The sequence below is a fragment of the Agrilus planipennis genome, unplaced genomic scaffold (genome assembly GCF_000699045.2).
Source record: "Agrilus planipennis isolate EAB-ADULT unplaced genomic scaffold, Apla_2.0 scaffold159, whole genome shotgun sequence".
Lineage (NCBI taxonomy): Eukaryota > Metazoa > Arthropoda > Insecta > Coleoptera > Buprestidae > Agrilus > Agrilus planipennis.
In genome coordinates, this window is record NW_020438919.1 from 11,364 (window position 1) to 35,679 (window position 24,316).

At 34.0% G+C, this 24,316-nt stretch overlaps 2 protein-coding genes across 3 annotated transcripts in view; one reads left to right on the plus strand and one right to left on the minus strand.

Moving 5' to 3' along the window:
* Positions 1–481: 481 nt before the first annotated feature.
* LOC108737362 lies at positions 482–15,165 on the plus strand. The gene is made up of 9 exons (XM_018470180.1): positions 482–497; positions 5,384–5,539; positions 8,573–8,708; positions 13,239–13,366; positions 13,435–13,560; positions 13,730–13,894; positions 14,293–14,298; positions 14,642–14,848; positions 15,044–15,165. The coding sequence occupies exons 1-9, from the start codon at positions 482–484 to the stop codon at positions 15,163–15,165; spliced, it is 1,062 nt and encodes a 353-aa protein (XP_018325682.1).
* A 2,823-nt stretch (positions 15,166–17,988) lies between these two features.
* LOC108737389 (band 7 protein AGAP004871) overlaps positions 17,989–24,316 on the minus strand; it is a 138,266-nt gene continuing 131,938 nt past the window's right edge. For both annotated transcript variants that reach the window (XM_018470210.2, XM_018470211.1), the window contains exon 8: positions 17,989–19,373. In XM_018470210.2, coding sequence (XP_018325712.1) covers positions 19,260–19,373 — 114 coding nt within the window. In that variant the 3' untranslated portion in view covers positions 17,989–19,259. The remainder of the gene's footprint in view (positions 19,374–24,316) is intronic.

Here is a 24,316-nt window from a genome sequence, read left to right on the forward strand (position 1 = left end):
ATAATCTTGAATATACGATATACTTACATGCCTTCATTTCTGCATTAATCTCAAGACATGATTTAAATCAGTTGATTAAAACCACGACTTTATTTTTTCTTTTTGAAATAAAATCATGATTAATTTACGAAATTGAAGTGCCGAAAAGGATACAGGGTATCTTTTATCCAGAAAAAATATTGTTCCTGAGACAGAAAAATTCGCTTTGTGTGGTCGTCGATGATCTTTGACACGTATTTAGATAAATAAAAACTTAAAAACTAGCCAGAATTAAATCTACTAAAAATCCTTGTACCACACGACAAATTTGAATTAAACTGATGATTTTAATATTTTGGTTTAAAAAGACTTAGTTTATTACCTATACGTATACTTATGTAAGTACTAGCCTTTACTCATGGCTTCATCCTCGCGAAACTATTTCTAATTTTAAAATGAAATTTAACTCTATACCAGAGCCGTAATAGTTCTTTTGATAACCATGCCGCTTCCCGCCTGTAATAGAAAAACGATCTCTCATTGATTTTATCGAAGGGTCTAATCTCTAATGGGATAGAAAGGGATCTCAAGAAAGTCTGATAAGCCGCTACCAGCTTCAGTCACGTAATAGCTATTCGATAATCATTTTTTCTCTTGTGCCACTGCGACGTAGCACAAAATTGTACAGCACATTTGGTGGAATTTCACACGACTTCTTTATCCTAGAAATTTCTTAATGCTAAACTGCCAGTCAACTTTCATATACTTATATATATATCAAGGTTATACCGTAATAAACATAAAAAGCAAAAATTCACAATATTTCTTAAAGCGGCGATTGAAACAAGTGGTCTTCGAGAAACAGGAACTCTATTGGGATCTGACAAAATGGCAACTTTCATGAAGATGGCGGTTGTAAAATATTTTTAAGGGCGGAAGCGTGACTTTTTTTGGCCTCCTGAGACATGTTACAAATTGAAGTGGGACATTTTACCAACTGTTATACCGTTATATAACTACAATCTTATAATACATAAGCATTATTCGTAAAGCCATAAAATACATAAACGACTTGTGAACAGGGTGGATGTGCGCAAGGTTGGTATACCTTTTCTAAATTGAAAATGTTTTTTGTATGCTGTAATAAAAAAAAATGTGTCTCCCCTGCCTCAAATATAATCTTTCAACGCTCAGAAATGATCAGAAATCGATGAAAAAATTTTTGAAGCGATTTTGGTATGAAGTCCCAATTCTGAACAATTACCTACTTATTTTACATATAATCTTATTTTCCAATTACTTTTATAATCTTCAGTTTACACTTTTATCTTATATACATATATTTATTCACAGTCATGGGGTGAAATGTGCGAGGAGGACAATATGCATCGGGTGTAAAGTGTCCTGACACCACAAAAAGGTAGTACCTACGTGTTAGTTCTTACACAAAACTGCAAATGAGTAATAAATACAATATTTTAGTAAAAATGACAAGTGTATTTTAGGTAACACTAAATTTACTATCCGAAATTTCCTAGAAAACAATGGTAATTTTACCATTATACTTTCGTAATTTCATTTCCAATTTACTCTCATTGTTATTAAACAAACGTTTGTCATTTCATTCATGTTATGGACAATTACGCTAACTTGTAGCCGTAACAATAAAGTTTTATAAACACGTGTCTGCTACCGCAGCTTTCTGTTTCGTGAATATTTCCAACACGTTTTCATCAAGGGTATTAAATTTAAATTTCAAACGTAGTGCTTTTACTGCCTTGTTTGTTATATATTAAACTTATTTGAATAAATGTGAAAGTGATGATGAAGCGGTCCTTTAAATCCCTTTTTACTTTCATCGTCGTAATTTACGTGTTTTGGGGATCGAGCAGCAGTAGCAAAGACATTACCAAAAATAGGCAACGGTGGAAATACAAACTCAGTCATGAAAACGTTGTTTCGAATGCAAATAAAAGACAAGCAAGGAGTAAGTGTTTCTTTGGGATAATAGTTAATTAATTTTCTAAAGTTTCGTATGTGCTTTTGATGTAGTAATCAATTTAGAACATTTCTGATAAAAGCCCTCACACCATCTCAAAGTATATATATTTTTTTGTTTTCGCGAAAGAGAGGAAATCTCTAAAAGACGTCCTTACGACAGGGTAGTCTCGGATTCCTGAGGACGGTATCCTGGGACCTACAGGCTAAAATCCCGGTACCTCATGCCGTATTAGGCTACAAAAACGAAAAATATAAAGATTTTTCTTTTTGAAATACAGAAGAGTATCGAAGAATCTACGAAACGGTGTCAGTATTTATTTATTTGTGATATAAAATTTCGTTACCGAATATATTTCAATCCTCGAAAGCAGGAAATTCTTTAACTAAGATCTATTAAAAAATACTTAGTTTATAACAAAGAAAGTCAAACGTAATTTATATATTTCGCAACTGTAATACTTTGCTGAAATGGAAAACTATGCGGGCACTCTATCCGGTCAATTAACTAAATCGCCTTTGTTTGGATAATTGAAGGCGTTATAATGGGAATATGGCGTGAAAATTGTCTTCCTAAAATTAGTAGAAGTTTCTTCACTTTTACCACAACATGTGTCATTTCTACGTCTTGCCGGAAACAACGTCAAGAGACGTTAATTAAATTCTACCTTATAAATCGAAATAGTTNGATAATTTTAGTTTTTTGAAACTGAAATCGATCTCGAAAGAGTAAGGCCTAGACCAAAACTAAATTAGTTATTGGTATTGCTGTTGCTCGTTCCTGGTAAAGGAACTTTGAAGCATCTTCATTTAATTAACTCACATCCTAACTAATATTATAATATGATGAATAAAAAAATACTGTAAATGGTGCAGTAAACGCCATCTGTAGCTAAAATGTAGCATCGTGCTACAGATGGCGTTTACTGCGCCATTTGTAGTATTTTCTAAAACGCACTGTTAAGACAGCAGGTAAAAGTTGGTATGTGTTCTGTTGGAGTTGCCTGCGACGCGCTGATGAGATCCAAAAAGATCGAAATCGCGATCCGCGTCTGGTAGTTTATTATGAATAAGAGTTTATTTGTTTGTTTATTACCATTTCACGCCTTAACTCCTCAACCGATTATCATGAAATTTTGTAAACACATTGTACGGGATACAGAAAAGAACATAGGGTACCTTTTATCCAGCAATAGAATACTGGGATAGAAAAATTTCCTTTCTTTTCGATAAAGGACTATTATTCTGCGTAAAGTGTATGTTTAACTTAGAAAATTCGATGATCTGTGACTCACATTTAGGTAAAAGCTTGTTTATATAAATTTTTGTATTAGTATTAGGTAAAATTTCACAATCAAACCGTCATACTCTAGATTATCCTTATTTTTTTTTTATTATTTATGATGTAATGTTTATTATTGTTCGTCCTACATGCAATTACTCTTTGACTTAATAATATTCTAGGAGGAATTCAGATGTTATTCAAACAAATTGTGAAGTTTAATTTTGTGTACCGTAAAATACCCCTTGTTTACTTTTATCAGAGTACATTGGAATTTTGTATTGAATTCATTGCGTTGTATTCTTTGTTCTTTTAGTGAAAACGTGTACTATAAAATGAAATATTTACCTAAATTTACTTCCCTTTTAAACTAATTTCAGTTTACGTAACAGTCTGTATACGGTTTAAGTTATTCATGTCCTTATTTCCGCTTCGTATTTCAAACTTTGTGACCTTTTATTATGTAGATTCATGTTGTTCATTACACAGAAAATGTTTCATTTTAAAATGAACAGACGAAAGATGTTCCATTTAAGATAACAACTGCGCACAGTATATATAAATAATACTACGCACACTGTTTCTAAGCATCAAAAATCTTCTAAAACAGGGGAAAATGCTTTTGGCACTTCTTATTTTTCGAGAAAATGCTTGATATTTAAAAGTATAAAATGCCAAATAAATTACTTATACACATCATCATCATCATCATCATCATAGGGTCGTCAGTCCTAAGATTGGTTGGACACGTACCTCCACTCTTTCCTATCCTGAGATACACTTCGCATTTCCCTAAAACTAGAACAACCCACATCCTTAACTATTTGTGAACAGTAATCTAACCTAGGTCTACCTCTACCCCTCCTAACTCCTGTTTCTGCCTCTAATATGTCTCTGACTAGACCTTCATGCCCGAGAAGGTGTCCTATCAATCTATCTCGCCTATTTTTTATTGACTTCCATAGTACAATGCCGCGCTCCAAACATAACCTTTAACAATCTTCCTCGAATTTCTAAATTAACCGTTCGCGAGCAGATAAATGACTTCTTTTTATTAAAGGCGACACGACCCTACGCTATCCTCTGCTTTATATCCCTACTACTCCTTCCATCCTGACTTATTTGACTTCCTAGATATCTAAAATCAGCCACTTCTTCCAATTTTTCGTCTCCTGTCAATACCGCTTCCATTTTATTTAAAGCTATCTCTAGGTCCTCTTTGCTAGATACTAATACTGCTATAACAATATTTAAAAAAATCACAAGAATTGTTTCGACCTACTCGGTCATTTTCAAGTAATTACATTTTTAGATAATCTAGAGATCAAGAACACTCTTCAAGCAGGGAAAATATTAGTTAATAATATAATCAGAGAGGATCACTAAACTTTAATATACCTTTACTTAAGTCCCATTTTGTTTTCCAATTGTCTCTATGGAACCCCCACTCTACTATATTAAGTATAAATTTTGAAAATTTACGTGTTAGTCTCCATCAATAATAACAACTCTAACCTCAACGAATACCACGAAAGCCAAAAAACAAAATCCCCTTCTAACCTGCAATTACTCCAGATCTCCCTCCATGAACTACTATGAAAGACGCCCCAACTACCTAAAATAAAAACATCCACTCACACGTAAATTCACACAAATTCAAATACACACACGCACACACGCACACATACTTACATATACACACACACACACACACACACACACATTATTATAAAAACCACAATCACATAATACACAAACATATACGGCTGAAGAGAACCTGAAGACTTTATGACCTTCTTCCTCGGGAATCCGACACTACCTTGTTGTACGGACGGCTGAGTGCCTTTTAAAGATTTCCCCTTTTCCACGAAACCAAAAAAAATAATAATAAATATAAAAAAAATAATATAGCACTAGCTACTTTTCTGTACTCTTGAAAATGACCGAGTAGGTCGAAACAATTGTCGAGTTGTTTTTTAATTATATTATTGTTGAAAAATTCCCGTGTATTATTGTAATATTCAACATGTTTCTTAGCAAATACACCTACGATAACCTTAATATTATTTTTGTATACTCATTAGTAAATTATTTATGTAAAGCACTTTTTATTTGTTGTTCCAGTATTTCCGATATTTACATATGTTAACCTGAGTAACCAAATGTGTTTAAGTTCGAGTGGAGATTTTGGGGTATGTTTGTCATCCTCAGCCGAGTGTCGACAAAGGGGTGGATTTTCAACCACACCTTGTGCTGCTGGTTACGGTGCTTGCTGCATAGGTAAATATTATTTCCTTTGAATGAAGTAGAAAAGGTTATGTGATAATGGTAACACTAAAATATAATTAACCATTAAATATCAAATAATGTAGGCTTTTATTATAAGTACTCATTTAGGTCGAACGAGGACACCTGCTCAAAATAATTTTACGTACTTTATGGAAATATAATGAGATTGGCCGTTGTAAATATTAATTAGTACTTATTAAGCTTTAATTTACATTAGAATAAAGTACATTCAACTATATTTTGATTTTTGTTTTTTTACTTTGGAACCATGAAAGAGTCGCACACTTACGAAGTGTTTTACTTTTATTACCATTAATACTTTTAAGAGTGCTTAATATTTTAGTAATTATCCAACATTAATGTGAAATCAACTCAATTTCTACCACTATAGATTACTTCATGTTGTTAAGGAATAATTTGTCGTTGCTGTGGCACCCTTGCCGGGAATCGAACCCTGGCTCTTGGCTTTACGCACCAGTACTCTTACTACTATGCTGGAAGAGGAGACAGTAGCAATGGCCAGGACTGGTACGAATAGCCCGGGTTCGATCCCCGGCGAGGGTGTGAGAGAAGCAACAAATTTAATTAAGTTTATTTCACATTAATCTTTAGTACTATATTTGGTAATAATGTTTTACCAAGTGGTAATCAACAGATTGATTATTTTAAATAATTTATTTGCATTTAACAGCAATATACCTACAAGTCCACGAACGATAGGAATTTAACGATCAATATATAATAAATTGAATTCCAAACTCAAACAAAATAACAAATTCACTTTCTGTTTCATCTCCGCTTCTATTTTTGGAAATACCTACTCTCAAACAGGTACATTTCGTAATAACTTCCCTATACTTTCCTACCCCATGTGCTTCTGCATTTATGTATATATAAATGTAAAAAAGATCGCTTCATAACGACTTCGTTTTAAACAGGAATTTATAATATCGTATATTCTTATTTACCAACGTGTATTTACTGTGATTTTATCTATTGATCAATCCGGCCATGTAATCTGTAATGCACCTACGCTCGTCGCATTGAAAATGAAGATACGCTGATCGTATCAAAAATTCATATCCGACATAAAGTTCAACTGCAACTTGTCTATTCTGCAAGTTAAGGAAAATGTTGTCTCACCGCCCCTAGCGCACTTTGTGTTTCTGTCTGAAAGGTTGCCTCGATTTATAATTAGCTTGTACGTATATGTCATGATAAGTACATTTGGTCCAATTAATATGTATGTATGTAATGATAACAAAAACTTGATAAACTCGCTAAAACGGAATATAGGATGCCTAAGGTCTTAGCATTTATTGTTGTTAAATTGAATTATGCAAGACAAAAAGCAGACAGGCAGGCACACAAGTGACCCTATAATTCTAATACCAGAACTAACTTAACATTGTAATTAAAACAAGAACATTCTCTCCCATACATTCAAACTATAAATGTAAATTTGTAGCACCATATTGTTTTGTTAATTAAAACATTTAGTACATTACGTTCAGACCATAGACTTCTTATTAATTTTCCTGTACCCTATAAGTATTCTAAAATTATAAAAAAAATATATTTGAGACCCTTACAATAAACCCTTTCAATTGATATGTCACACGGTACAGTTTGCAAAACTTTTTTTTTTAATTTTTTATTGGTCTCCTGAATAATATCCCCCATATTCAAGATTAATTTAGAATTTTCAACTTAATCAGGACTTAGTTAAAATTTTAATCAGTAATACATTGAATTAACGCTACAAAAATTAAAAGTATCTCAGAGATCATACCTTTAGAAGTTAATATAGCAATAGGATCTTTTGTTTTGTTTTCTGCTTTCCAATTTTCTTTAGTATCAATAAAATATGCTTCACAAATATATTTAATGGTGGGGTCAGCTCGCTAATATTGACAGAAATCGGAAAAAGGTTTTCCCGAAATCATACAAGAATATCATTGGATTTCCTGTTTTTACAAAGAACAAAGTTTCAATTGCTTTTAGTTCAGAAACGGAAATCCTTTTTATATCGGGTCCAGCGATTTCGCACAACATTAATTTTCCCTATTCTTAGGCCCGTTTCAAATAGGCTCAGAAAACCATTTAACCTTCTGTAATAATCTCAAAACCGTTAAACCCGAAACGTAGTATACGTCAAGAATCGAAAGACACAAAAGAAATATGATGAATATAGTTCACAGTTTACGATAAAATTTTCACAAATTCATTGTTTGCTGCGAAGTCGAATTTTAAATGTACTTATGAAACAGTATAATACTGACGAATTTAAAATAATAAATTCGCCGAAAACTTAACCAGAAAGTTTTGATTAGGATCAGCAAATCTTCAAAATTACATTTTATTTGTTGGGCTTTGTCGATTGTATTAAATCTATTTCCTAATTCATGTGAAGAATATTTCTTATTAAAAAAATGTAAACTACCTCAGTTCAATGAAAACAGTTTGAAAATTACTGGAGTCATTAAATAAACTAGTGAAACAGTAATTTTTGCATCATGTATGAAAAAAGTATCTAACTCATTGGACAAGTTTCACAGTAAGCATTATTACACACTATTAAACAAATAATATTTTTTTTCAACAGTTATTAGCTACTATTAGCTACAATTCTCGGAAGTACAAGCTTGCTCTAAAAAAAGATTAAGATAACCAACCCCGTTGAGACTTCTTCGTATATATAATATGTTCTTTATGTCGAGTCGGACAACTTTATTGCGAAAACTTTGTGTAGAGTGGTGTTTTCTCTGGAGACTCTCGTAAGCTCATTGATTTGGTGCAAAAAAAAATAATGACTTAAACATAATGTTCCTTTCAATCAGAGTTTTTTTTGTATAAAAAACGAAAAAGATATTGTCGGAAAAATAGTTATTTCTATAACTATACTAACGCTATTACATTAACTTTTGTTGCTAATACTGATTGATAAAACAGCTAATAAATTAATCCTAGACACTAAACGAATTTTTTGGGAAATTTCTTCAAAATACTTATTCAATGTTTCAGTAAGAGCTACTTGTGGTATGACAGTAAGAGAAAATATAACCTACTTTGTACAAATGGGATACCCAAGGGCGTATAATGGAATCGGTTCCTGCCAGGTTACTCTTATCAAACCGAATTTAAATATTTGCCAATACAGGTAAGAAATCATAAACAATCAAACGGTTTACATTATTAATTATAAGATTCAGTTTTAAGTTTGCGTAGGAAAAAAAAAACAATTGAAGTATTAAAGATCAAGTCCTATCTATCTACATGTTAGTCTTCAAGGATAACAACAACCCTACATCAACAAGAACCCTAAACTACATTCTATACTCCGCATTACCTCTATTTCAGCCATAACTCTAACTTTGTACATTCTTTTTGTTTTAATGACAAATTATTTAAACTATTTCACGGAAAACCTTTTAAAAATAAATGCACTACGTTTACTAAATACTGTGGCATAATTGCTAAAAATTGGCTAATCTATCTCACATAAAAATTCGAGAAAATGCATATATTATTTTGATCTCTCTAGTTTTTTATTAGATTATACAACTGTTTTGGTTTTAATTACGTTTCAGTAGTAAGTCATCATCATTATCATTATCATAAGGTCGTCAGTTCTAAAACTGACTGAACACGCATCTCCACCTTTTCCTATTCTGAGTTAATAAGTCTATCTTCACTCCTCTTGTCTCCTGTTTTTACTTGTAATATGTCTCTAACCCCCTACCCTTCATGCTTGAGAAGATGTCCTCCTAGCCTATCTCGCCTATTCCTTATTGAAGGCGATTCGACCCTGTGCTATCCTTTGTTTTATATCGGTATTACTCCTTCCACCGTGGCTTATTCGACTTCCTAGATACCAAAAATCAGTCACTTCTTCTAATTTTTCGTCTCCTATCTTTATATTCGCTCTTTCCCTACTATTTCTTCCCTTGCATACCAATATTTTTGTTTTACTTTTATTTATTTTCATACAGTACCCTTTTGTCAATACCGCTTCCATTTTATTTAAAGCTATCTTTAATAGTAAATGAAAAGTATAACTTCCGTAGTATGTTTAAGTATTTGAAGACCGTCTTATGAATGAATAGCTTTGATTATCAGAAAGGAAGCTAAAACCTTTTCAAAAAAAAAATCGGTTGTCTGTAAAGTCGGTTTACTGACGATAGTTGAACGTGACAAAGTCATAAGAAAATACTGATTAAATGGTTTCATTTTTCAAAAGAAAATTTTAATTTTATTTGTTTGATAGATATTTTGGAAATGTATTACTGTATAGCAGCTGTCCACGCGGACGCATCGCTCACTCAAGTAGGAGAGAGACAGATGTCGAACGCTGCCGAACGCGGAGGCCATTGTGCCTCTTTGTCGCTCGTTCCGCGCTCTCGCTTGCACTTCAAGCCTTAAATGGAACGCCTCAGAGCGAGGTAACGCCGCATGAGTCATGTTTTTTCGTGCGTGCAGCCGGCTCTATCGAATTATAAGACGTTGTCACGTCAAAAAACGATTTTATTTATGTAAAGGCAAATTGTAAATAAATTTTAAATACTTCTAAGTATTTTTTCAAGTGCGATATAATGATTATCAATGGAAAAAATTATGAATAGGTACAGGATTATATAAATTGTTCTTGTTTTATTTGTAAATGTACGATGTACAATGTATATATAATGATACGTAGAAATCTATAGCTATAGCACGTTTTCAATCAAACGGTAATAATCTACATTAATTGACTTGTGCGGATTAGTTGAACAAGAACAACAGCTTTTCCAATTAATATGTCACCCGCAGGACCCAGGAACTTTATAAACAAAAGCTTTGGTTTCGCTGGTAATTGAAGCGAAAACTGCTCTTCAGTTTTTTGATTTAGGTACTAATGAAGTATGTAGCAATTATTCGTACTTTAACTGTATTAACAGTTCGCAAGATGGTAATGTTTCGTTACTGGTTTCACATCTAAACATCCTCAGAGTTGATTTAAAACAAGGGCTAAAAAATGAAGCTTACATATATACGAGGTCTATTCAAAAAGTATCGCAAACATTGTGGTTTTTCAAAAATTATTTATTTATTCATGAATATCGATTTTGAAATGTACTTTTTTTAATTTTTGTTTGGGGTTAACGTCTGAGTAAGCTTAATTTTTTCCAATTTTCATTTTCGCTAGATGCTTGTTATGAATTTCAGATTCTCATTACAAAATTGAATTGAAAATAAATGTTTCTCTTTAATAGATAGTTATTATTGGATTTGTAATCATAAGTAAAATGGCTTTGTTTTGCGAATCAATGTATTTTCCAAAAATGCTTCTAATTACTGTCAACAGCTATGTATTTAGTTCAATGTTCGAACAGCATTCGCATAGACCAATATCCTATTTCCCAGAATAGAAACTATGTAAATTACAAACGGATAGCTACGTAAAATAGACCTCAAATATCTTTAATTAAAACGGAACAGTTATGTAAGTCCTGTTAATTGAAACATAAACTAAATATGTACGCAACACAAAAGCATATAACGAGCTATCTGATACGGTAGCAATGAAACACTATTTACACATTTGGAGAATCGTATTATATTAGCGATCATTATTCACCGAATGTTTGCAGAATTTGGCATTCAATTGAAGTGAAATATTGTTAAAATTTATATGGGTAAAACTTTGAATTTCATAGTTTGATTGTCATTGGATTTATAGATGAAAAACCGTTTTGTTGTTGTAAGCACCCACTCTGTACTTAAGTGCATGCTTGGAGATAAAATTCGTTAATAAGTTTTGAAATACTAGGGTCAATTGAAAAGTCCCCGGCCTGACACATAAATGGCGGCACCAGAACTAAATCCATATGATTTTCAGTTAGTCCTAACCTTCAAAAGACGCGTCTATAAATTTGACGGCCGTCGGATAATTAGTTTGTGAATTATAGCATTTTTAGTGAAGCAACTTTTGTTATTGTGAAAAAAATGGATAAAAAGGAATTTCGCGTGTTTATAAAATATTGCTTTTTGAAGGGAAAAAATACAGCTGAAGCAAAAACTTGGCTTGATAACGAATTTCCGGACACTGCCCCAGGAAAATCAACCATCAAGGATTGGTATGCTAAGTTTAGACGTGGTGAAATGAGCACCGAAGACGGTGAAAGAAGTGGACGCCCAAAAGAGGCTGTTACGGACGAAAACATTAAAAAAATCCACAAAATGATTTTGAATGACCGTAAATTGAAATTGAATGAAATAGCAGACACTCTACAGATATCAACGGAACGTATACATCACATCATTCACGAATATTTGGGTATGAGAAAGCTCTGTGCAAAGTGGGAGCCGCGCGAGCTCACTTTTGACCAAAAACAACGACAAGTTGATGATTCAGAGCAGTGTTTGAAGATGATCACGCGTAATAAACCCGAGTTTTTGCGTCCAAATGTGACAATGGATGAAACATGGCTCCATCATTTCACTCCGAAGTCCAATCGACAGTCATCGGAGTGGACTGCACACGATGAACCCGCTCCAAAGCGTGCAAAAACGCAACAGTCGGCTGGCAAGGTTATGGCGTCTGTATTTTGGGATGCGCGTGGAATAATTTTCATTGACTACCTTGAAAAAGGAAGGACCATCAACAGCGACTAGTACATAGCGTTTTTGGACCGTTTGAAGGACGAAATCGCCGAGAAACGACCGCATTTGCAGAAAAAGAAAGTCCTGCTTCACCAAGACAATGCACCGTCTCACAAGTCAGTGAAAACGATGGCAAAAATTCATGAATTGGGCTTCGAATTGCTTCCGCATCCACCGTATTCTCCAGATCTGGCCCCCAGCGACTACTTCCTGTTCTCAGATCTCAAAAGAATGCTCGTTGGGAAAAAATTTTCGTCGAATGAAGAGGTGATCGCCGAAACTGAGGCCTATTTTGAAGCAAAGGACAAATCGTACTACAAAAATGGTATCGAAAAGTTGGAGGATCGCTATAATCAGTGTATCACCCTTGAAGAGAATTATGTTGAATAAAAAAAACGAATTTTGCAAAAAAAAATGTGTTTTTCTATTTTAGGCCGGGGACTTTTCAATTGACCTGTTAAAATAAAGTATATAAAATTGTTTTCGAATGTACTACAAAAATTTTACATGAACATTTGCAACTTAGATCACAACACTAGTGGGTATTATGTGAAAATTCATTTTGAATTTCTTACCCACTATAAACTACATCAGGTTTATGAGGGAAAATTCGTTGATGCTATCACACCCTCGCCGAGAATCGAACCCGGGACCTTTGACTTTACGTTTAATAGTGAGAGTATTGGTGCGTAAAGCCAAAGGTCCCGGGTTCGTTTCCCGGCGAGGGTGTGACAACAGCAACAAATTTTCCCTCATTAACCTGATGTAGTTTATGGTGGGTAAGAAATTCAAAACGAATTTTTACATTAATATTTAATATTAACCACTATTAAATGTCAAGGAGTGTCATATACATATATAGTACTAGTAGGTATAATTCAGCACATTTTTTTTTGCTTCCAAAGTAGCTGGTCTAATTTACTGAATATATTTTATAATAAGAAATCTTTAGCACGAGACATCGTCTCATACTCTACCTTTTGAATCTACCCCTATTTTTAAAAACGAAAAGTTTTTTTAGAAGATTATATCTATTGCTGTTCGACAGGTTGGATTTTGACTTATTTAACACAACTGGTCCCGAAAGTACGAATCACTTGTGTAATGACGATCAGTTTATTGTAGTTGGTAGCAGTCCAATCCCAACAATTTGCGGGATTAATACCGGAAATCACAGTAACTACCCTTTTTACAATAATTCCGCAGTTAAAAAACCACTTAAAACCGACACTAATGTATTTTAGTGTATATTAATGCTGGAAATGGAATTTCAAATCCTATAACATTATCAATAGTCACAAGTGGATCTTCGTTCTCTAGAAGTTGGAAAATTAGAATTTCGCAAATTCCTTGTAATGCACAATATAAAGGTTTGTAAAATATTGCAGGTACTTAAAAATTATATGAAAAATACGTATTCATTTTATAAAATCTGTATCGTTTCGTATTTTAAAATATTCCCATTATATTCATTAGAGTAATGTGTGAAGTTAGGATATTTAATTCGGTTGATGTTAATTAAAATGGATATGCTTGCAGCTGATGATAATTGTCTGCAATATCATACGGGAGTTTCGGGGCAAATGAAATCTTTCAATTATGGTGTGACTGATGGACGACAGTTATCTAATCAAGATTACAGTATCTGCATTCGCGCCGAGAGAAATTTCTGCAGCATTCAATATACGCAATGCTTTGATTCAGGTAAATATCAAAAATCCCTAAAACAGAAATGTGGAAATAATGTTTGTCTATTACCACTTCGCGCCTTAAGTACTCAACCGATCATAATGAAATTTTTTACACCCATTATCAAGGGTACAGGAAAGGACATAAGGTGCCTTTTATCCAGAAATACTTTTCCCGAGGGATACAAAAATTAGTTTTATGTGGTCTTTGTCACTTATTCAAAACATCAACGCGAGTGAAGCTGCGGGTAAAACTTAGTATCATCATAAAAACTTGGATTTCGAATTTTTGGTGTTCAAAAAATGTTATTTGAATTAATAGTCATGAGCTTTGCGTCCCCCTTCTTTGTCCCTCATTCGATTAGAAACATCCACCTGAAGTTTTACTGGAGTTCGTTTTTGCTATCCTTAGAGCTCACTGCTGTCACACGTAAGGTCATAATGCTCTCCATGGTAACTAAATAAAGACTTATTTTCTAAATTTATGGGAAGGATTACAATTTGTGTTCAATTCAGCAGTAAATAGTAAAACTACGAACTGTCAGTTTCAACAAAGGGGTACCAATGCAGGAGGGCTTGAAGACAACGACTATATTTAATCCATTAGGTCGTAAAAGACTATGTTATTTCATTGTGTAAAATATCTAAACCAAAATGTTGTTGTAAGGAATTTTAATGATGTTGCTTTTATATCAATAATATTATTTACAACGCTATTTTGGATCTGATTTATACACAAGTTGTTGTTGCATTCAAATTTTAGTAAGAAATGTGTCATTCACATTAACGGGCGATTCGCGGGATGTTGTACCATCAATGGTAGGAAGTAATTTCTGTAGATCCGACTTCCTTGTGGTTCCTTTAGCTTCCAATATTGGTCGTACAACTACAGAACAAAGTTCGACAATTGATAGGATTTGTGGTGGAATATTAGCTGCAGATGTTACCAGAATCCCGAGTACAATTAGAAGTAAGTTGGATAAATCATATAACTTTTTATTGGAATTCGTTTATATGTATACCTAACCGTTATCGTCCGATAAAGTTCTTTTTTAAAGAGAAATAAAATGCACTGCATTTAGCAAGAATACCAAATTTAGTGCAACTTATTTTTTTTATACAATACATGAGTAAATAAGATTGTAAATAATAATTATTTTTTCAGGTAATGTGAGACCATTTCGGTTATATTTTCATACTGATAGCGTGGAAGCCCCATTGGATATTGGAAATAGGGGATTTTGTATAAATTATGTACAGCAACCGTGTGGAAATTCCTTTTCCTAAAGGATTAAAAATGATAAAAACATTTTTGAGGTAATTTTTGTTACAAGATCGATACTAACGATTGTCTACCATATGGTTCTTTAATTTTTAAATAAATATAAAGTTTAATAAAAAATATCTGAAGTGTTCATATTTTTAAACCTTTCGCATAAGCATAAATTATCTACATGGGAGACGGAGGAAGCTAATACTTCAATAGACAGAATTTTGCAAAAACTTACAAATCTTGCATTAACTGATCAACTTCTAGTTCATTTTTATCTAAGATGCATATGTAATCATAATTGAGTAATAAAATTAACTAGAATATCCAAAAACTTTTCTAAATCTTTATGTGATTCTCGACAACAGTGAGGCACATTTATATGTATAATTTCGCAGGAGGGAGTATCTAAGTTATTGTTTATTTCAATTGAATAATTACAAGATTACGTATTAAGCTATAAAAAAAAACATTAAAAAATCTGTTTTCAAATTATGTATACTCCTTTTTTGAGCACCCTCTCGCTAATAAAAATTCTGTGCTCATCCCCGGGTTTAATGATAAGAACGTTAAGAAATAAGGGCGTAGCGAAAATGGACTAATATTAATTTTGTGGATTAAACAGTTATAAAGGCAAGTAAGTAGGTACTTACTAGAAGTATGAATTAAAAATTATTAAAATTTGGAGCGATAAAGTTTGAAGTGCTTATTTTTTATGAAGGTATTAAGCATGTATTACCATTAAATATTTTCCCAATATAACCATATTTTCGTTCAGTTACTGACAAAACGTTGTTACTGTAACAGAAACGATGAATTCAAAATTAATCACTCGGTTATTTATTATTGTTTTACTATTGTTGAATATTTTAGATACTAATTTAAACTTTTGAATTGTAGTACACGTATTAAATTTTGTTTCATTATAGATATGTCTGGCTCCTCCACCCAAATTCTAGAAAATAATACTATAAAGTATATACATGTACCACGTAACATATGGGTCGCTGCTATTACAAATTTACTTTATTTTATTTAAATACAACGAATATAAACATCTTTAAGTCATTCAGATGTCTTAAGTATTTGTATATACGAGGGTGGATTGATAAGTTTCCGGCCTGACCAAGAAAAACAAGGTTTTTAAAAATTTTTTTTTTTTATTTCTCAACATAATCTCCTCCAAGGCTGATACATTTCTCATAGCGGTGTTCCAGTCTATTAATGCCATCTCTATAGACTGATTCGTCAAGCTCCTCAAAATAACCATTTACAGCTTCGATTACTTCTTCATTGTCCGCAAATCTCTTACCGCCAAGCCATTTTTTGAGATTAGGGAACAGAAAATAGTCACTCGGGGCTAGGTCTGGAGAGTAAGGAGGGTGCGGCATCAATTCAAACTTTAGATCGTTGATTTTAGCCGTCGCAACGATTGACGTGTGCGCTGGTGCGTTATCGTGATGAAACAAGATTTTTTTCTTCGCCAGATGAGGTCGTTTAATTTTCACCTCGTGGCTCAAACGTTGCAATAAGTCTGCGTAGTATTGACCAGTGATAGTATTACCCTTTGCAAGGTAATCAATGTATATAATACCTCTTGCATCCCAAAAAACAGTAGCCATAACCTTGTTCGCCGAAAAAATTGTTTTTGCCTTCTTTGGAGTTGGTTCCCCTGGTCCAATCCACTGTTTAGACTGTTCTTTGGTTTCAGGAGTGTAGTGGTGGACCCACGTTTCGTCAACGGTTACGAATCGACGCAAAAATTCGCTTGGATTACGCTTATACAATGACAAATTTGCGGTAGAAATGTTTTTTCGAATCAATTTTTGGTCGACTGTTAGCAAACGCGGCACCCATCTTGCACAGAGCTTTTCCATATGCAAATGTTGGTGCAAAATATGTTGCACACGTTCATATGACATCTTACAGGTCTCAGCTATCTCACGCACTTTCAATCTGCGGTCTCCCAGCACTATTTGATGAATTTTTTCGATCATATCTGGAGTTGTGACCTCAACGGGGCGTCCTGAGCGAGGCCCATCAGAGGTGCTCACACGACCCTTTTTAAACTCGGAAACCCACTGCTTAACGGTTGAATATGACGGGGAGGATGTCCCCAGTGTTGAGTCCATCTCTTTTTTAATTTCCTTCGGCGTTAACCCCTTCAAATAAAAGTATTTGATGACAGCACGATTTTCCTGCTTTTCCATTTTTACGAAAACCACAGAGGCGTCTTGTTCAGCGTGCTGTCAAACCTACACTAGCAAGGAGATCGGGCTGAAACTATAGCTACAAGCTATCCAAGGATGGTACTATAGAATGTCACCTCAAGGTAGGCCTAGTGGCGTCATCTCTTGGTTAGGCCGGAAACTTATCAATCCACCCTCGTACATGATACAGCACGTAAGATAAAATCAAAGTGGATGTAGTAATAATAATCAAAAAACAAAGTAGATATCGATTAACGGAAGGAGTTTTACCCCTGCACTACCCAAGGTCAAAATTCATGTCATTCTAAATGATCTCTACAATATACTACTTCAATTAACCCAGATGTTAATTATCCGCATTTGAACCAAATACTGCTTCCAGAAAGTACCGATTTACTTATATGCATGAAAAATTGAATTATTTCCAGTTAAGCCCACTATCCATCCGGTAATACTGTCTTATGTAAGTACCTTTACTTATTAATTACAGTAATTGAAATATTTATAACTGTGACATTGTCAATCTTCTAAAGCGCCAAACTTTGAAACTTACCTTATTTTTGTATCCTTTCTGCAGTGCCTAAATTGCTTTAATAAAACTCTGACTTAGTACATTCAAACATTTTTATTTCACATCATAATAATGGTAATTAGGATGTGCCCCCTCTGTCGGTAACGGTACCCATAATTTAATTAAAAGCATCACGATCATGACACCATTAATTATACCCACAGTCCCAGCCGCGGCTGACTAAAAGTCAAATGGCAGACATCAATTTTTGAAAAATGCGACATGGTATAGAATAATTTGTACAAATGCCATCAGCCATTTTTTTTATATAAATAATGCAGTAATATAAGTCCGATAAATGCAGTTGTTGTTAGGACTTGAGAGTTTAGGACAGGGCTGGCCAACACGTGGCCTGTGGCCGCATGCGGGACCTCTTGACCATTTTTCGGGCTCGGGAAAAATTCATCATAGCTTTGTAAAATATATTTACTTTATAATCGCCAAAGTAGTGAAAACCAACGTATTAAAAAAATATATTATTTTTGCGTCCATATATTAAAAAATTAACTGTCGAAAATTATGAGAAAAAATTAACATTGATATCATGTGAAATATTTAAAAAAAAATTAACTTATCCATTATAAAATACCTTAAATTAGTTAGAAAAAAGTGTTGACGCTGTTATACACTCGCCGGGAGTCGAACCCGGGATCTTTGACTTTACGCACCGTTGCTCTGAGCGCTAAATTCCAAGTTCTCGGATTCGATTCCAGACGAGGGTGTGACAGCATCAACAATTTTTCTTTGTTAATTTAAGGTAATTTGTAATTGTTAAAAAAATTTTCACATTAATACTAATAATATTTCTGTGAATATATGACAAATATTACCTGTTTTATTAATGAGTTTACAGTTATAAGTTCAAAAAAATGACTATAGTGGGTCTAATTGGGTTGACCACCCCTGGTTTAGAATAATTTTAAGGCAAGCAGGTGAAGTTTTCAGATAGTCACGTGTAGATAAGCAAAGACAATTCTAGCGCAAAATCCCAACTATTTTCATATGAAAGTTCATTTTCCGGCGTGGATTCTGGTCTCAGCCGATTTAATACCTTTTTGTGTTTTATTTCTTACCGTAGGAGTACAATAAGGATTTTTGTACGTATACATAGGAAATTTTTGCTGATTTTGTTGGATAGTTGGATAATGTCCCTTTTTAATGCCATTGCCGTTGCCAGCAGCGGAGGCACAACCTTTTGTATATTATAAGTACCTATATCATACAATTATATACGTTTAACGAGAAATGTAAAATACAGAGTGTTTTATTTGAAGTGCACTTACAACTTTTTATCACAATGCTCACTCGGTGATTCTTTTTACCTTTTTTATTAAAACGGATCTTTTTGGGAATTTTGTTTCGCTTGTAAGAAATATGTCACCATATCGATTGGTAGTGGAAACACTATTGTAGAATTCTTCTCGGCAGAAATCGTATTTAACGTCTGCAGGATATATTAATTAATGAATGTAATTATTGTGCTAGTCATACCCTAGAATAAATTTTCAGTCTCTCAGAGTCTTTCAGTCTTTCAGCGTCTCTGAGAGCGTCTCTCATAGTCTCTCAGTTATTGCCTAGGTGTTTTTATGGATCTCCCACAGTCTTTGTATGAGAGACTCGAACGATAAAATTGGTAATTCAGAGATTCGAATGTCTCACAGAGAGACTGAATGAAAAAAACTGAAAAATTGAGAAACTGGAGTCTCTCATAAAAAGACTGGGATCTCTGAACTTAGAAAATTTTAACCTTGTCTATCGAGACACCACTTATTGAGAGATTCGAGTCTCTCGTTCAGAGATTCGAGTCTCTCGTTCAGAGACTGGATACGAAATGAGGATCTCTCTATGAGCGACTCGAGTCTCTCGTTCAGAGACGCTAAACAGTTTTTTTGACAGTCTCTCTCAGCGACACCAGAGAGACTCGATGAGAGACGAAGACTCCAGTCTCGCTTTCAGAGACTCGGAGAGATTGAACATTTTTATCTCGAGTACACGCAAAAAGGTACAAACGGATTGTCACAAAGCCATAGCCCACAAAAAAACGCCTTCAAAGCTTGCCGAATGTGCATGAACGTTTTGTTTTTAGTTTTTGTGGGAATCGACAGCAAAAATTTGAAATCTATGTTCGTTAGATTGAAGAATAATAGTCACTACAGAAGCATATTTGTCATACGAACTGTAACAAATTTTTAAGCACTTTCCAAACTATGATAATAATCAAAAGCAAGAGCAATGTTAGAAATAAGGTTATGCGATATAAATATATATCGATTTTGTTAGTGTCATTCAACAAAATCAAATTTAGATTTAGAGATTTAGAAGTTTAGAATAACTAGGGTAATCTCACTGATGAGACGAAATTGGTATGTACATATATGTTCTATTTAATTGTCTGGTGGGTTTCGCTAAAATACCACTGCGAATTAGGTTGGATCCACACTATAAGATTGATCGCGGTTCGTTCGCGGTCCGATCTCGGTCTGGTAAAATCTAATCATGTTCACATTAGACAATCTGACTCAGTTCACGATTCAGTGTTAATCGAAGTCGGATATATTTGGCTCATATCTATTTATATATATAAAAGAAAGTTGTGTTAGTTACACTATTTATAACTCAAGAACGGCTGAATCGATTTGGCTGAAAATTGGTGGGGAGGTACCTTAGAACNAACAAAATCAAATTTAGATTTAGAGATTTAGAAGTTTAGAATAACTAGGGTAATCTCACTGATGAGACGAAATTGGTATGTACATATATGTTCTATTTAATTGTCTGGTGGGTTTCGCTAAAATACCACTGCGAATTAGGTTGGATCCACACTATAAGATTGATCGCGGTTCGTTCGCGGTCCGATCTCGGTCTGGTAAAATCTAATCATGTTCACATTAGACAATCTGACTCAGTTCACGATTCAGTGTTAATCGAAGTCGGATATATTTGGCTCATATCTATTTATATATATAAAAGAAAGTTGTGTTAGTTACACTATTTATAACTCAAGAACGGCTGAATCGATTTGGCTGAAAATTGGTGGGGAGGTACCTTAGAACCAGGAGACGGACATAGGGTGCTTGTTTTTTATCACGTTTCCGTGGAACTTGACATAAAACGGTATAATAAAACGCAACTGACATGGAATAACAAAACGCAACTGACAGCAAAACGAAAAATTTATCAGTCTAGGGGTTCATTTGTTAAAAATGGTATAACAAAAATTCAATCTCGGTTGGGGGGGAGGAGTGGTGAAGAGGAGTTGCAATGTTTAAATGGAACATATATTATTAGTGGTCAGATTTACTTGAAATTTGGTCTTAATGGTCTCTCATTAAATTTCTGAAAGACCTATCTAGACATTTTAAAAAATTCAACCTCCAAAAACTTGGTATATATGCTGTTTGATATTATTAATCAAATGAAAGGAGATTGCAACGTTTCCATGGGGTATATTTTATTTGTACTCGGATTTACTCGAAGATTGCTCATTGCTGAAATTAAGCAAATACGTGTTTTGGTAATTTTTAAAAATCAACGCTTAAGGATGAAATGTTGTTGATACGTTTGTATTTGAAATCTAAGATGGCGACATTACATAAAATTAAAACGTTGTCAGGGTGAATTGAGAGTCAAAAGGTCTTATGGTGAAACAATATTAATTTCTGCGAGCAAAGCCGCTGGGAAAAGCTAGTAATTATTATAAATACTATGCAATTTAAGGGAATTGTTTCTAGTAAATCTTCTGCGATTCTCAACTAAACTTTTTGTCGTTGTCACTTCTGACGATGAGAAATGTTAAGTTATTAGATTTTTATTGCACAACAAATATTGTGGTTTATTACCTGTCACTCAACTCATTCCACGTACCTTATCAAATTCTTGAATTTGCATCAGACAAAAAAGGAAAACAGATTTCCGTCATTTATAACCTAGTTAACTGCGTAGGTATAAATAAATTTGGGAAGCGATGTGTTATTCAAGGGATCTGAATCAGCTTTGAATGATTATTTGCTAATCTCTTCAGTTTCTAGGGGAGCGAAATTAGAAACGCACGAAACTCGAAGATAAGACAAGAGATCTGAAAGTGACAATATATTGCAGAGGTTAAGTAAGTCTCGAAGTGAGTAACAAAAAGATGGAGAAATTCGTTGCTTCATTTGCATTTTACAAAATGAAGCATTTAACACACTTTGAGAAGTAAAAAAGAACGAGAAAATAGGTCTCCGATGTTATATCTTCACTTTTCAGTATTAATATCTATGTACTATATATCAACTCATTAAAGCACATAAAGTCAGACAAAATCTGTAAATTAATGATGCCTGTGAACAGATTCAAATGAGTAAATATTTTAGTCATATATACAGTGTTACTACCTATCCTGAGGGTATAATGTAGGAAACTTGCATTTGTAACACTCAAACAAATTGTAATCTAAACGAAGAAAGTGCGATTCCCAGAAGATGATGATTTAAAATTGGAAGATTTTCGAAAAAAACATGGAAAAGGTCGAAATGGTTCGTCAGAAGGTAAGAAGAATTAACTAAAATTGGCGTGATCGCCTATACCTGAAATAAAATTGAAAGTGGGATAATTTGCCGTAAACTATACGCGGAAAGCAAAAATTTGCTGCGCGAATCCGGATCATGCAATTTTACGTATACTGTCAACTTGATGCCAATTTAGCATGATCGCATACGCCTATCTTCCGATAGGATTCCCCTTACAAATTCCTACGTGGGCTTAAATTTCTCCGTACATTATCCACAAAACATCTGTCCACTTAGCTAATTTGCGGAGAGTCGTTATTGTTCTTTTGTAAGATGCTCTATTAACCTGTGACGTACATACTGGAGGGCTACACGGTGCAGTACACTAGGGCCCCCAAGCTCAAGGATCTCTCGGACTCTGACTAGCAAATGTCAAATTGAACTAGCGAAAAATTCCTCCATCTTTGGGATGTAAAAAAGACAGGTTTCAACACGATTTTAAGAACTGATAATAAAGTAGGTTTTTTGCACCTTTAAAGTATTTATACAGGGTGTTTCTGAAATAAGTAGCAAGTTTGCAGGAAGTGATAGGTTACTAAAAAACAAGAAAATTAAGTAGATGATTGATGGTTCGAAAGTCCACCGTTTTCGAGAAAAACGTAGGTGCAAGTACAGCGTCAGCTCAGTTCGGCCCTGATAGGATCACCTATGATTCATGAAACAAATAAAATAGAGACAAACTACAAACTGTTTAAATAGAGAGAAAGATGCACAAATACACCAGCAGTGTTCGTTACCTGCGACTAGCCAAGAAAGATGAAGGTATAGGTATCTTTTTCTTTCTTGCTGTAAGTGTACGGGTTAGTAGATTTACTGTTCCAGTAATAAATAATAAAGTAAAAGATTTGCAATTTTGACTTTATAATCCGAAACTTGCAAAAATTAAACTGAAGCGACTATACAAGCGTATACGTGTAAAACAATACATTGCTACCCGACGGATGTTGAGTATACCAGTAGGCAGGGACCAGTCGATGGAAGGAAATCTCTGTACCAAAGGCGTGAAATGAGGCATATTTACCTGTTTAACAATATGACTTCTAGAATTCTCGAGAAGAAGGAAGGAACACTGTTCCGGAGATTTCGATAACTTCCGGATGATAGCCGGAGTTAGTTAGTATAAGGACAGTTGATCAGTAATATAAACAAACAATGTGTGAATGCCAAAAAATGTAACTATGCTTCTTTGTCATATTTCATGTTTGTTATATTTGTGAGGACAGTTCTTGAAAAATCCGTATATGAATGATGATAAAAATGATAACAGAAGGTCGAATTTACAAGTTACTTTTTCCCCGCAATAAAGTACCTACTCCTTTTGCTTTTCGGCGCTATTTATGTTGGACAGAGTAGACGTACAATAAAAACGAGCAAAATTAACATAAACAAATTTTAATGTGAAAATTCTTTTTCAGTTTTTTGCCCACTATAAACTACCTCCGATTAATGAGCAAAAACCTGTTGCTGTTGTCACACATTCTCAGGGAATCGAACCCGAAAGCTTTGACTTTACGCACCAATGCTCTGACCATTAAGCTACGAGAGATGAGAACAGCAATAAATTTTCCCTCATTAACCTGAAGTGGTTTATAGTGACTAAAAAATTGAAAACGAATTTTCACATTAATATTTGATATTAACCACTACTAAATGTTAAAATGTTTCATATATATAGTATTATTGACGTGACAACGTTTTATAATTCGATGGAGCCGGCTGCACGCACGAAAAAACATGACTCATGCGGCGTTACCTCGCTCTGAGGCGTTCCATTTAAGGCTTGAAGTGCAAGCGAGAGCGCGGAACGAGCGACAAAGAGGCACAATCGGCCTCCGCGTTC